This window comes from Brassica napus, chromosome C6 (assembly GCF_020379485.1).
Source record: "Brassica napus cultivar Da-Ae chromosome C6, Da-Ae, whole genome shotgun sequence".
Lineage (NCBI taxonomy): Eukaryota > Viridiplantae > Streptophyta > Magnoliopsida > Brassicales > Brassicaceae > Brassica > Brassica napus.
The window spans coordinates 15,687,828-15,703,654 of record NC_063449.1 but is presented as its reverse complement, the minus strand read 5'-3'; the positions used below and the strand labels follow the sequence as shown (position 1 = coordinate 15,703,654).

The 15,827-nt window shown below is 31.9% G+C and overlaps 2 protein-coding genes across 2 annotated transcripts; both read left to right on the top strand.

The window, feature by feature from the left end:
- The first annotated feature begins 1,981 nt into the window (after positions 1 to 1,981).
- On the top strand, positions 1,982 to 11,619 carry LOC125588358. The gene is made up of 2 exons (XM_048759669.1): positions 1,982 to 3,449; positions 11,546 to 11,619. The coding sequence occupies exons 1-2, from the start codon at positions 1,982 to 1,984 to the stop codon at positions 11,617 to 11,619; spliced, it is 1,542 nt and encodes a 513-aa protein (XP_048615626.1).
- LOC106430601 (4-coumarate--CoA ligase 1-like) lies at positions 11,593 to 14,722 on the top strand. The gene is made up of 4 exons (XM_048759994.1): positions 11,593 to 12,847; positions 13,336 to 13,748; positions 14,117 to 14,219; positions 14,352 to 14,722. The coding sequence occupies exons 1-4, from the start codon at positions 11,828 to 11,830 to the stop codon at positions 14,469 to 14,471; spliced, it is 1,656 nt and encodes a 551-aa protein (XP_048615951.1). The 5' UTR covers positions 11,593 to 11,827; the 3' UTR covers positions 14,472 to 14,722.
- The last annotated feature ends 1,105 nt before the right edge of the window (positions 14,723 to 15,827 follow it).

Sequence of the window (15,827 nt, the reverse complement as noted above, 5' to 3'; positions counted from 1 at the left end):
CTAATTTTTCTGTTTTGTGTTTAATTCAAGTTGACTTTGTTGGATGTTTGAAAAAGTTAATGACTGGGTTTATAAAAAAATTAATGACGATGAAATGACAATGAAAAAGATATATGTGGTTTCGAGCAATACAATAATCATACATGCTACACTATCATAAAATGATTATATACATATACGTATACACATATAACTATTTATTGTTTTACATGTATAATCAGTTAATGAAGTATTCATAATAATTACATAAATATAGTATATGCTATGTGTACATAGTATATGCTATGTGTACATAGTATATGCTATGTGTACATGAAAGAATATATATTATAGAAATATAATCATAAATTTAATAATTATATTAATGTTTCATGCAACTTTCTATAAAAATTGTAGCATTTCTGTCTCCAATCATTTTGAGAATCATATACCATTTCCTTTTCAAAGTACTAAATCATATGGTTATTACAATTGCATGTTTCTGATAATACCAAATTATTAAAGTTAGTTGCACACATTACATAAAATTGATATTTATACAAATAAAATACAAAATGTTTTATAAGTTATTATATAATATTTTTTTGTTCAATAGTTTATTCATAGTCAAAATAATTAATTTATTGATATTTTATAAATACATAGTTACTTTTGTAGGAGAAATCATTCACTAAAATAAAGTAATCGACGATACTTTTAGTTTTTACATTATAAAAATAAATAATATACCTATGAAATTATTTTCCTTTTTAAACGAATATGAATTGTATTTTAGTATAACTTACAATCAATTAAACAAATTTAAATTATGATTTATCAATTAATTAATTACAAAATTTTAAATGTAGTTATAATATTATTACAACGAGACAACTTTTTTAAAAAAAAAATCCACCATTTTTCAAAATAAGTTATTTCATGACGTTCACAAATGTTGATCAATTAATCGGTAAGATATTTGATCAAATCTTTCCGATAAGTGTATAATTTTTAATCTAAATATTAAATTGTATATATATTAAATTCCACGCACTTATCTGAATTATAAATTTACATTGAGAATTTTAAAGCAAATGCCCAAATGACACTGATGTATGAAGTAAACACATATGTAAATAATGTAGATTTTATCTTTTAGACCATAGTTCTTTTCTATCTATGTCTAAAATGGATAATTAGAAAAAAACTTTATTAGATTTGCAAAAGTCTATATTTGTATTCTGCAATCTCATAATTTATAGTAAAATTTGCTAATTTGGAACAACTTATCTTAGCTGTTGTCCCCTCAGAACAAAATCAACTTTTGGCAGTTTTTTACTATGACTACCCTTACATTTTGTAAAAATTCATATAAATTAACTGAGAAGCAAAAAAAAATAAATAAAAATACAGAACATGATCTTAACATACATGAGTACTTATGAAAAATATATTGGTGAAAAAATTATGTTTGATAGAGGAATTTCAATAACTCCCTAAAACTGGTAGAAGATCTGATCTTCCATCTACGGTGAAATAGATGGTAGAATCTGCTAAGAAAAATACAATCTACTGGAGTTAGAAAACGTAACTTGCCAAATTTTCATCCATCTACCATGGTAGAAAAAACAATCTGCTATTCCTACTACTTTCTAAAAAATAGCAGATCCGGCGGTCTTCTTCTTAGTCTTTCTTCTACTACATGTAGTTTCTACATTCTGCTAATTTTGCTTTTAACTATTGTCGGTAGAATGTTTGCTCTACGTTGTCTTCTATATCTTTCCACTGGTAGAATCTCGTTTCTGCCAAATTTGTTTCAAAATTCTGAAAATTAAGGCCAAAAACGGTTAGTAGATATTTGAAGGATCTTGAAAGTATTGTCTTTACTTTTTTAATTTTTTTTTACCAAATATTGACTGCAAATCGTTTTAGGAAGTCTTCTTCCTCAACGATCTCTTCTATGTTTCTTCTCCTTTGTGTTTTGTCAATCTAGTTTACTAAGATGCATATCTATTCCTCTTATGGTTTGTGGAACTCATCAGTTAGAAAGGGATGGAGTTTTCTTGCTGACAAAGCAAAAGGAGGTAGGTTACTGAATTTGGATGGAAGTTCAACCATTGAGAAGCTAAAGTTGATGGTTTATGATGACTTTGGAATCGATCTAACCCTGGTCAATCTCGAGTTAAGCTACTTACCTTCTGAGTTGATTAATACTCTTGAGTCTCCTCCGGTTATCATCAGCAACGACCGGCAAGTTAAAAAATTTCTAACCTATGTGAGGACCAAACCTTCCACGCGCTTGTGTGTGTGTCTTCAGTCAAAGGATGAGAATCTCAATAGGGAGGCACGTGTAAATTTGAATAACCAAGCATCTGGTGCGGCCATAATGGAGGGACATACGAATGAAAATTCAGATGTGAATTCTGGTGAAACCAATTTCGACGAACAAGACATTGAGCGGGATGAAAGTGATGATGAAAAGATGTGTGACATAAAGGGAAGCAAGGGACATAATGTACGATTTGCTTTGTTGGATATTGTGAAGAAGGGTCAACATTTTAGCAGTAAAATGTTACTAAAGGCGACATTCGAAATCTGTGCAATGAAACATAATTTTGACTATAAAGTCGTCAGATCGGATACCAAAATTTGGTATATTCGGTGTGCAGATGAAGATTGCAGCTGGCGAGTTCGTGCAGAAGGGTTAAAAGGTTCTTCATATTTCATTATCAGAAAATATGTTGCTGAACATTCATGTGCTCCATCAGCAAGAAACAAATCTGTAAGGACAGCTTCAGCAAAAACAATTGGTAATCTGATTATGCATAAGTACGATGGTGTGAAGGCGGGGCCAAAATGTAATGATATCATTGAGCTTATGCGTGATGAGCATGGGATCGAGGTGTCCAAGTCTTTAGCGTGGGATGCGCGTGAGTATGCTATCAACACAATGAGAGGCATTCCAGAAACAGGTTATGCGAAGATTCCCAAATACTTGTACATGATGAAGGAAGCTAATCCTGGGTCACATACATCTTACGAAACTGACAAGGATGGGAGATTCCGATTCCTTTTCATCTCATTTAGGCAGTGTGTCCGAGGTTTTTACAGAGCCATTCGAAAAGTTATTGTTCTCGATGGGACGTTTTTGAAGAGCAAATTCAAAGGTGTTTTACTAGTTGCTACTGCTTTGGATGGAAAATCAAATTTATATCTACTTGCATTTGGAGTTGTTGACTCAGAGAATGACCTCTCGTGGAACTGGTTTATGAGACAACTTAAAGTGGTTATTGCTGATGAGCAGAGTTTAGCTTTTTTCTCTGATAGGAATACCTCACTTGGTAAAGCTATTGCAAACGTGCACCCTCAATCTCATCATGGAATTTGCATTCACCACTTGCTGAATAATGTTGTAACTTATTACCATGGGAAAGGTTTGGTTGGTTTGGTTGCAAAGGCTTCTAAACCTCGTAAATCCTGGACGACTTACATTTCAGTCATCTCGTGGATGACTAAATTATAAGTCGTCTGTATATAATTAAATCTTGAAGTTTTTTTTTTCAATTGCAAAACTAACCTATGACGACTTAACTGTAAGTCGTCTACTTTTAAAAAAATATTATTATTTTAATTTTTACTAGACGACTGAAATGTAAGTCGTCCAGAAAAGTTAAACTTCTGAAATAATCCAGTCAAATGCAAAACTAACCTATGACGACTGAAATGTAAGTCGTCTAGCTTTTTTGGAGTTTTTTTTTAGTCAAACAATAGTAGACGACTTATTTTTCAGTCGTCCGAAATAACAGATTTCAAAGTCAATTGCAAAAATAACCTCTGCGTTGACCAGACGACGTATAGTTTAGTCGTCTGGACAACTTAGATTGAAGTCGTCCGCGTCTTCTCCGCTAGTTTTTAAGTCTTCTACGTTAGTTTTTGAATAACTTGTATTTTTAAGAGTGATAAGTAACTTCAAGATATGTAAAACTCATATTTACAAAATATGTTCTCTCCCTTAGTTTTACTAAATTTGACTAAGTTTTTCAACGCAAACTTATAAAAAATATGATATGCTTTGACTAGTTACTATTGTTTGTTTCCATCTCTTAAGTATTATTGTTATAGACAATAATGATGACTATTGTTATGAGTTGGAAGAAGGGTTAAATGCTTCTTAAAATGTTGTATCAATATGAAGCTACCAACATTCTTGTTTATTAAGATGAGAAAAGGCCATTGGAGTTTATTATTGCATATGAGAGATCCAAAGATAAGAAAAAGGCTACTGAAGTCTATTATTTCATTGATTTGTAAATGTGTAAACACATTGTTAGCACATTTAATACATCTTGGAAAACATTATTACTGATTTTACAAAAAAATCACAACTAAAAGAGTAGACATGCAATTCACAAAACAGACCACAAACAAAACTATTATAGATCATTCCTCTACAAAGACAAGCTTGGATTCCACTTGAGTAGACAAGACCAGACGACTTTTAAGAAGTCCAAACGACTTCTAAGAAGTCCAGATGACTTCCAGGAAGTTCAGACGACTTTGTCAGAAGACTTTTAGGAAGTTCAGACGACTTTACAGGAAGTCCAGACGACTTTCAGATGACTTCAAGACGACTTCCAGACGACTAACAAGTAAGTCGTCCCAGAAGACTTCCAGATCTGAAAAACCTGCATATTAAATCCAGATCTGAAAAACTTGCATATTCAAAAACGTTCAAATGGCTTAAAAACAGAAAAAATGAGTGGAAGATTAGATAAATCTACCTTTACAGAACACACAAAAATACATATCTAAAAATAATAGATCTACCTTTAAATTAGTGGAAGATGAGTACCATCTAATTAAAAACCTGCAAAAAAGATAGATTAGTAAGAAAGACATGAGACAAAACTGAAAAATTCATATAAAGTTTGGTGCTTTCAAGTCAAAGAGATTAGAGTGGGTTTGGAGAGTTTTAGTTTGGGAAAAAAGTAAGAACTTTATACAACAAGAAATTACCAAATGAAGAAAAATCTGACATAAGAACTTACCAAAACGCTCAGAAAAATCCAGACGACTTCCTGGAAGTCCAGACGACTTTGTCAGAAGACTTCCAAGAAGTCCAGACGACTTCCAGACGACTAACAAGTAAGTCGTCTCAGAAGTCTTCCAGATCTGAAAAACCTGCATATCAAATCCAGATCTGAAAAACCTTCATATCCAAAAACGTTCAAATGACTTAAAAATAGAGAAAATGAGTGGAAGATTAGATAAATCTACATTTATAGAACACACAAAAATACATATCTAAAATTAATAGATCTACCTTTAAATTAGTGGAAGATGAGTACCATTTGATTAAAAACCTGCAAAAGAGATAGATTAGTAAGAAATACATGAGACAAAACTGAAAAATTCATATAAAGTTTGGTGTTTTCAAGTCAAAGAGATTAGAGAGAGGTTGGAGAGTTTTAGAATGATGAACATTACATTTTTGTTGCAGCCATTTGAGAGGAGGAGAGATAATATGTAAATTTTTCTTTATATAGGGAGACAAAAAATCCAATTAGGTTAAATATTTTTGACTCAGACAACTTCCTAGATGACTTACATTTCAGTCGTCTGTTGAAGAAATTAAAACAGACGACTTACATGTAAGTCGTCCAGAAGAGTTTAATATTTTTAGTGGGAAATTAAATATTTTTAGCGGGAAACTAAAATAGAAGACTTTCCAGACGACTTACAAGTAAGTCGTCTGGTTTAAATTATTTAAGCGAAAAAATAATTTAAAAAAAAAATTTACGCGAGAATATTTGGACGACTTACATGTAAGTCGTCTGTTTTAATTTCTTCACCAGACGACTGAAATGTAAGTCGTCCGAGTAAAATGATCCGGTTAGGTTAAAACGTACATTGGTAAAATTAAAGGTTCGGTACGATGTGGACGACTGAAATATACGTCGTCCGGGTAAATTATTCAACAGACGACTGAAATATAAGTCGTCCACACCCTAAACATAACCCCTAAACTTAATTATCTAATTAAACACTTCATAAAACCAAATCAAACCTGAAAAGTGTTTACTATACACAGAAATAAACACATATAGGTGAAAACTAATTTTTGAAAAAAACATTTTAGTTTTCCAAAATCTAACCCTAACAATACATACAATACTACAACATATGTTTGCCAAACTCCTAAACCAAAGTATTTCATGATTCACTACTTCCACTCATCTATATTCAAAACAAATCAATTTTATCATATCTTAATTTATATCACTTAAAACTGTTTATAATTACTTGATTTTTATTTTTCACGCATCAAAATATTTTTTTACAAGATTTATAAATTATTTTTAAAATAAACTGGTACCAGACGACTTACACTTCAGTCGTCCAGACGACTTCCAACATCTCAGACGACTCAGACGATTTACTGGGGCTATATTCGTAAAAATGGCTTCTGTTTTTTTGTTTGGTCACAAGGGGTTGAGCTGTAATTTCACTAGGCTTTTAGGTTAGTTTTGCATTTGATTCAAGTTTGGGTATAGGTTTTGGATTAAAATCAAGTTGTGGGTTAGTTTTGGCAAAAACCCCTAAAAAGTACAAGAAATAGAAATACATATACAGGAAAATAAATAATAAGTAAATAATGTAAATATATAATATATGAATTTATATATAATAATAAGTAAATACACAATTTTTTTAAAAAAATGGAAAAAGTTCATCAAGCATTAAACATCTATCTTAAAATGTAAAATATATAATATAAGTAAATACACAATTTAAAAAAATGGAAAAAGTACATTAAAATTTAAATATCTATTTTAAAATATAAAATATAGATATTACGTAAATAAAAAATATAAGAAATGGAAATAAACATTTTAAAAAATGGAAAAAGTACTTTAAGATTTAAACATCTATCTTAAAATGTACATCTATCTTAAAATGGTAGTAAATTATATAAAAATGGAAATACCACATTAAACAAAAAAAAATGTATAGTTTTACATCAAGAAAGTCCCTTTAAAATTCATTATTCCATCAACATCAACCTCACACTATCAGAGAAAACTTCAAAGCACTCGAGCAAAAAAAATGGTTCCACCATCAACTCTTGCTGTCCCAAAAACCTTTAATGACCTTGAAGGAGATTTTTTATAACAACGAACTTTTTGTTAGGTGGATTCATTGTTGGGAAACCCGCAACTTCCAAAAGCCAAACTTATTCATGGGAATTGAATTGCTTTTCATAGACTCAAAGGTATTCTTACAAATTTAAATTAATATAATCCATAATTTTATTGTTAATATTCATACTAACTCTTTCATGATCAAACCATTACATTTAATAACCATTCAAGCGTTTATCCCGAAACACTTCTTTCCTCGCCGAATCAGGTATTGGTTCATGCTGGTTTAGTATTTTGTTTTTGGTTTATTAATGGTTTAGGATGGTCCTATTATAAATATAATTTAAGTTGGTTTAGCATATATTATGCTTAAAATAACTTAAATTAAATAATAGTAATATTATGCTTAAAATATAATTTTAGAGAGTTTTCAAATATAGTTTACAGAACATTATAGGTGATGAATTTAATTTATTAAATTCGTTTATTACTTAAAACTAAGTTTTTTTAAAAACATACTGAGTTATAAATATCAATGTTGGATTGGTGAGTATAACATGAACACAAAAATATAAATATTTCATTTTCAAGATAAGAAATTCAGCTTTTATATAGTTACTCAATATATAATATCTTAAATTATTTTTTAAAAAATATACATAATTTATATATATAGATTAATCATCCAAACTTAAACTATTATATTATATATGAATAATTTTTTTAAATAAAAATAATTTCTGATTTAAAAAAAATAAAAACAACAAATGGTTATTTTCAAATAATGGATGTAATTTACATTATACTATCATTTAACAAATATTAGATACGTTTTGATATATCATTATTTTCTATTTCCAGAAAAAATAAATTGTTAAACATCAATATCATCTAGGTTAAGTATACTAACAGCACAAATTCAAACATCACAAAAAATATTTACATAAACATTATAATACAATAATTTAGTCAAAAAATACAATTCAAAAAGATAATATTCAAAAGAATAGTTATATACTTAATATTTGAAAATCAAAGATACTTTTTCTAAAATTGTACTTACCTGGCCAAGGAGATCAACCATCTTTTTACGGATCGATCGATTGTTGAGCATGCGGTCGATCCGAAAATACTCTGCAGTTTAATTAAATATCTAAAACATTTATTCCAACACTCAACAGATAGTTTTGCTAAATATGATAACTAGATAGCTAACAAAATTACAAAAAATATTTAAATAGTAAAAAATATGTTAATTTAACGTGTTAAAATTTAAAAATAAATTTTAATTATGACATGCATCGTAACATTTATATAAATATATATCATAAGCTAAATATAAATAATTTAACAACTTAAATTAGAAAAAAAATAAAAATCTCGGTTGTAGCCTGGGTTAATCCCTAGTGTATTAAAGAACTATAGTGTGACTTCTTTCCAAACAATATGGTTAATAAATTTAAATCAATTAGTAATAACTTTAGAATATGTAAACTATCAACATGTCTACATTTTAGGAAATCGTATTTTAGTGTTTAGGTAAACTATTTAATTTGTACTGCTATATTATGTTTTTCGTGGCCCTGAATATACAAAAAGTTTAAGGTTTAAATTTATAAGGTTTAATTTTTTTGTATATCATGAATATACGAAAACAAAAAAAAAATCTTCTATATATTAATTGAGAAACGTTTAAAAAGTTATAACTTGTAATTTGTACTAATTAAAAAAGTGTCCTGCTGAGTTGTCAGGTAATTCGAATGCTAATTTTGCTTAGGTGTCGGCTTGAGAATCAATTGAGATTTTCGTTAGTCCAAAATTAAATTGATAGGGAATGTTATATTATATAGTATATCTATTATGGATCATTCATTTATCAAATTGAAATTATTATATATTATTTCCTTAAATAAAACCTACGGAATTACCTAACGTGATTAAGATATATATGACAATTAATTATTTTAAATAATAAAGATTTTCTAACAATTTTTATACTTTATATCATTTTTGTTTAATTATCTATTATTAAAATAAATTACACAATTACATTAATCATATAATAAAATTTTAGATATTTTTATATATGTTGTATTTTGAATTTTTCAAAACGAGTATAAATTACTAAAACTTTTAAAAGTCGCACATAAACTTTTGTGATCAAGGTTTAAATTTTTTTCTATAATAAGATACAATGATTATAAAATCATATGAATAAATAATTTTATTTTAATATGTGTTTATGTTAATATATATATATATATATATATTTCATATCGTTTAAATTAAACTATACATCATATGAAAATACATACTTATATTTTGATATTTGCGTTGAACATATATTGAAAAGCTAATATTTTAGTTTTGAAATCTTCATTGTTTTTTTAAATGATTATAAATTAATGAAACCACTAAACATTCCATATTAAAAAAAACCATTGGTGTATAATTTTGTTACACAAATATGCAAATAATAATAAAATCATATGAATAGAAACCTCATTTAATAAATATTCATATTGAAAGTATACTATATATCTATGTTAATATCATTTAAATTTAATTATATATCATGTACGATAGATAAGATTGATTGTTTTGATTTATTTACCCTAAAATGATTGCGAATAAACAAGAGCGGTCGTTTGATTTATATGTGCACGCCAATTTATTACATAATAGTAATTGATTTCTTAGTTATTTAATATATAATTATTATTTTATTATTTCATAATATGTAGAAAAACATAAAATAAGTAATAAATATAAAATATTTATTCTGCACAAGGTGCGGATCTTAACCTAAGTATGTATCTCTTTAATAATTTTAAATCTTAAACATTTTCTAAATCTCAGGCCAAAACAAAATAAGGAAATGAGAATAAACTCAAAAATCAATATTTATATCGAGTAATAACCAAAATGAAAAAACAACACAAAAATGAGAAAAATATTAAAGATACATAGGATTGACACGTGAACGTAAACTTCTCATAACCATAATTAATTTTTAAATTGCTAAATCATGATATAAAACCGAGCTGACATTGTTTCATTGTAACCAAATAGTATGCATGAGATTCTTCAGCCTAAAGTTAGGTTCTTATGCGATAAGTAATTTTTTGACTTAAAATATTTTTAAACATGAGACCAATTCATCAGTAAACAAATTATGTAATTAACAAAAAAAATTTAAAAAACTTATTGATAGGCCAAAAATATTAATTCGATCAGGAATATAAATTTTATTTATACGATATTTCTTAAATAATTTTCATATAAATTCACCGCAGGTCTTCTCGTAGTGTTGGTATTAAATGCAAAGAGGAACGGAAAATTCGCATTTGTGTGGTCAATTGACATTCTCTCTATATCTATTCAATTGGTATCATGCTATTATTTCCTACAAAATTTGTCATGTGTACAAGTCATAACTTTGCAAAATTGTCAACATAATAGTTAAATCATGTTATAAATCTATTCAACATATAAACTTGCATTTGACTTTATAAACATAATATATGCCTATTAGACTCTTGAAGTTGTTATGACTGAATAAAATAAAATTAATGAATTTTTAATATGTTATAGATTTGAATATCAACGCTATAAATCCAATCCACTAACCCATTCCTAACCCAAAACCTCATATACAAAAAAGGAGATATTGAAGAAAATATCACTAAAAGGATGTGTTTGAGTGTTTGACTGTTTGGCGAAGAGAACTAACGTCCATTTATTTTGAGAGATAACATAATAATTTTCTTATCTTTGAGATATTTATATAACATAAATATTAAGATAGGTGGGGTTGGTGAAAATTATCGACATATTTTATTTTTCATTTTACTTGACGGTAGGTTTGGTTTTATCGTCAACAACATGGGCCCACTCTCCCACCAAAGCCCAATCAATATCTATTTCGCTTTCTTCACCAACCCACTCTTCTTTCACCAAACCCATTTCCTTTATTTCCAGTCACACACCTGTATTTCGTATGCTTCCTGTTTCCAACCCATAAGTTCCTTTTTAAAGTTGAATTGATTGACTTCCAGATTCGAATTAATGGTTTTGATTTCATATATGAAGAAGGTCCAGAGTTCAGATATGTTTCTTGGTAATGTGTATGTTTCTTTTATAGAACAAAGTAGATAAAATCTGCAGTTAAAGAGAATATTAAAAAAGTCAAAATACATTCAAAGATTTATATCAAAGTAGTATATAAATCCATTACACATATCCAAAACGTGGCAAAAAACTAACGTTTTGCAATATCTTTTCTTGAAAATAATGATTTATATTTCCTGCTTCGTTAATTTACCCAAAGGGTTTACTCAATGGATATGTTTAACACGCATAAAATAAAACCATGTTAAAACACAGTAATATTAATGACCTTTTCATAAACATGTGATTTTCAGCAATAAAAATGCAGCTTACCAAACGCGACGCGGAAAAATCAGAAGTGAGAACCGAACCCGAACTCTTTACGTAATGAAAATAATACCCCTAAATCGTAAAATTACAATATTACCCTTTTCACCAACCCCACAGTTCTTCTTCGGTGAAGTTCCTATATGAGCTCCTCCGAGACAGCTCCTGTCTCCTTCAGGCCAAAGCCTAAAACACACAATCGCAAAACCAAAACTTCTCCAAAGCTTTGAAAAGAAAAACCAAAGTGTTAAATTGTCTAAAAACTTAGAATGGCTCCACAAGAAGACGCCATGCAGAAACAGAGCAGCAACAAGAGTGACGTCATATTCCGATCAAAGCTTCCGGATATTTACATCCCGAACCACCTCCCTCTCCACGACTACATCTTCCAAAACATCTCCGAGTTCGCCTCCAAGCCTTGCCTGATCAACGGTCCCACCGGCCACGTGTACACTTACTCCGAGGTCCATGTCGCTTCCCGTCGCATCGCCGCCGGTTTTCAAAAACTCGGCGTTAACCAAAACGACGTCGTGATGATCCTCCTCTCGAATTGCCCCGAGTTCGTCCTCTCTTTCCTCGCCGCCTCCTTCCGCGGCGCAACGGCCACCGCCGCTAACCCGTTTTTCACTCCGGCGGAGATCGCCAAACAGGCCAAAGCCTCGAACTCGAAGCTCATCGTCACCGAGTCTCGCTACGTCGATAAAATCAAAGACCTCCAAAACGACGGCGTTATAATCGTCTGCACCGACGAGGAACCTTCTCCGATCCCGGAAGGCTGCCTCCGATTCACCGAGTTGACTCAGTCAACCGAAATTGAAACGGTGGAGATTTCTTCCGACGACGTGGTGGCGCTTCCTTACTCCTCCGGCACGACGGGTCTACCCAAAGGAGTGATGCTGACTCACAAGGGACTAGTCACGAGCGTCGCTCAGCAAGTCGACGGCGATAATCCGAATCTTTACTTCCACAGCGATGACGTCATACTCTGTGTCTTGCCCATGTTCCATATCTACGCTTTGAACTCGATCATGCTGTGTGGGCTTAGAGTTGGTGCCTCGATCTTGATCATGCCAAAGTTCGAGATTAATCTGCTCTTGGAGCTGATACAGAGGTGTAAAGTGACGGTTGCTCCGATGGTTCCGCCGATTGTTTTGGCGATGGCGAAGTCGCCGGAGACGGAGAAGTATGACTTGAGCTCGATTAGGGTTGTGAAATCTGGTGCTGCTCCGCTTGGTAAGGAGCTTGAAGATGCCGTCAGTGCCAAGTTTCCTAACGCCAAACTCGGTCAGGTGTGTGTTTGTGTTTGTGTCGCGATTTGTTTCTTTATTCGGAAATACAGAATCGTAAGATATTAGAAAATCATAATTACTATATGGAATGGAATCACATTATCAATTAAGCAAAAAAAACATTATGAAATAATATATAGTTTAATTAGCTAAAAATATGATTAATTTTTACTATATTTAAGTAAATAAACAATAATGAAGTATTTTAGCAACAAAAAAACGTATATATATTTGCTTAGTAATTCATGGTTATTTAGTATGAATATATTTGCTTACTTATTAGAGGATCCTTGCTATTGACGTAATCAAGAAAAATGTATGAAAAGAGTGACAACTTGTAACAATTAAAACTTGATGTAACTGAAAACTACATAAATGCAGATTTTATATTTATTTTGGTCATTAGTTTTGCAAAGATGCTAGATGTAAAATTAAATGATCAATAATCTCGATTATTTATGTATTTTTTAAAATGTTTATGCGATTAGGGATACGGAATGACGGAAGCAGGTCCGGTGCTAGCAATGTCGTTAGGGTTCGCGAAAGAGCCGTTTCCAGTGAAGTCGGGAGCTTGTGGTACGGTGGTTAGAAACGCCGAAATGAAAATCATCGATCCAGACACCGGAGACTCACTTTCCAAAAACAAACCTGGAGAGATTTGCATCCGTGGTCACCAGATCATGAAAGGTTACCTCAACAACCCGGCGGCTACATCAGAGACCATAGACAAAGACGGCTGGCTTCACACGGGAGATATCGGATTGATCGATGACGACGACGAGCTTTTCATTGTCGATAGATTGAAAGAACTTATCAAGTACAAAGGTTTTCAAGTGGCTCCGGCTGAGCTAGAGGCTCTCCTCATCGGTCATCAGGATATCACCGACGTGGCCGTTGTCGCGTACGTACAACAAAAACTTAACCCTATCTTCTTATATGGATCTGTTGGTTTCGTAGTTGTCGCGTGAGCGACACGTTTAGCATTGATCATGTTTTGATTCTTAGTGGTTGGTTAAAGTGATGACACACTTTAACTACAAAACAAAACGCTAACCCCAAGATTTAAAAACGTTGAAGCTTTTGTCCTTAGTCAAAAACGTGGCAGTAAAGCGTTCATTCAATTATATGAAACGAACATGGTTTTGGTTTGTTGCGCCTAGGGTTAACGACAATGTCCTCTTTTTTTTTTTTTTTGTAAACTAACAATGTCCTTTTTTGTCACCTTCTAACACTTGCTTTCTTTTGTTTTGTTCTGTGTAAATTGCACAGCATGAAAGAAGAGGCTGCTGGTGAAGTTCCCGTTGCGTTTGTTGTGAAATCCAAGGATTCAGAGTTATCAGAAGATGATGTGAAACAATTCGTGGCGAAACAGGTAAAATGAATTTTCGGTTTTTGATTTTGATCATTCCATGAATTTTCTATTCTTGATTTTGATAATCGCATGAGAAAATATTCAATCACTTGGTTGATGCAAAATATTTGTGTTTATCTGTGAATAACACAGGTTGTGTTTTACAAGAGAATCAACAAAGTGTTCTTCGTTGAGTCCATTCCTAAAGCTCCGTCAGGGAAGATATTGAGGAAAGACCTGAGGGCAAAACTAGCAAATGGGTTGGTAAACTAAAGAAACGAAACGCAAAAGATGTTCCATTGTATATACATACAACTGTTTGACGATCCCAATGAAGGACTAGAGAAACTCATACGAATCAATCAATGCCTGTTTCTTTTTGTCTTTGTGTTGTTGTTGTCTTTGGTTCATGTAATGAACCTTTTGTAATAAAAGGTGGTTTCTTTTTTTTTGGGTTTCATGTAACTTGTGCTGGAGAAGACCAGCAGACTTTTTCATAAAATAAATTACTGTTGTAAACTTAAGTATTAGAATCCGTAAGTTCTTATATTATTAGTCATAACATAAGGTGCCCTTATATATGGGAATTACATAATAGTACAAATCATAAACACATAAGAAAAAGTAAACTAGGGTTTTTCTCTCTCCTCAGCCGCCGGCTCTCTCTCTCTCTCTAGGGCGCCGGCTCTCTCTCTCTCTAGTATGGACCGGTTATGGACCGGACCGGTTATGGACATCCACAATAATGATTTATAACACTCCCCCTTGGATGCAATAACCATACATGGATTGTAATACGCTTTGGATGTTGCCTCATTAAAACCTTACCAGGAAAACTCAGTGGAACAAAACCATAGTGAAGGAAAAAGAGTACAACATGTATTACTCCCTCTGTTCTGAACATCACTGAAGGTCTTTCAGTCTACGCATCCCAATCTGATGTGTGAGCTTTCTGAATGTGCAGGTAGGAAGTGATTTGGTGAACAGGTCGGTTAAGTTGTCGCTGGAACGTACTTGGACCACTTGGACTTCGCCAGCTTTCTGTAGATCGTGTGTGAAGAAGAACTTAGGCAAGATGTGCTTCGTCCTGTCTCCTTTGATGTAGCCATCCTTGAGCTGAGCAATGCAAGCTGCATTGTCCTCATATATCACGGTCGGTTGGTCCTTGCTCTCGGTCATCCCACAATCAGCTTGGATATGCTGGGTCATCGACCTCAACCATATGACCTCGCGGCTGGCCTCATGAATGGCCAAGATCTCTGAATGGTTTGATGAAGTGGCCGCGATCGTCTGCTTCATGGAACGCCATGATATGGCCGTACCTCCATGTGTAAAGACATAACCTGTCTGTGATCGAGCATTGTGTGGATCTGATAGATAACCTGCATCAGGAAAACCAACTAAACCTTCTTTGTTTTGGTTAGTATAAAATAGACCCAAGTCTTTCATTCCTTGCAGGTAACGAAGAACATGTTTAATCCTGTTCCAGTGCCTTTGGGTCGGACAAGAGCTAAATCTAGACAATAGATTCACGGCAAAACATATATCAGGCCGTGTGTGACTTGCCAAAAACATTAAATCTCCTATGGCACTGAGATATGACACTTCGGGACCAAGGACATCTTCATC

Bases quoted from the DNA above. Each gene is read 5' to 3' on its own strand.
- LOC106430601 (XM_048759994.1), top strand. From the start codon at position 11,828: ATGGCTCCACAAGAAGACGCCATGCAGAAACAGAGCAGCAACAAGAGT. The intron at 13,749-14,116 runs GTACGTACAACA...TAAATTGCACAG, and splicing joins ACCGACGTGGCCGTTGTCGC to CATGAAAGAAGAGGCTGCTG. The intron at 14,220-14,351 runs GTAAAATGAATT...TGAATAACACAG, and splicing joins AACAATTCGTGGCGAAACAG to GTTGTGTTTTACAAGAGAAT.
- LOC125588358 (XM_048759669.1), top strand. From the start codon at position 1,982: ATGCATATCTATTCCTCTTATGGTTTGTGGAACTCATCAGTTAGAAAG. The intron at 3,450-11,545 runs GTAAATCCTGGA...TGTGATTTTCAG, and splicing joins TGCAAAGGCTTCTAAACCTC to CAATAAAAATGCAGCTTACC.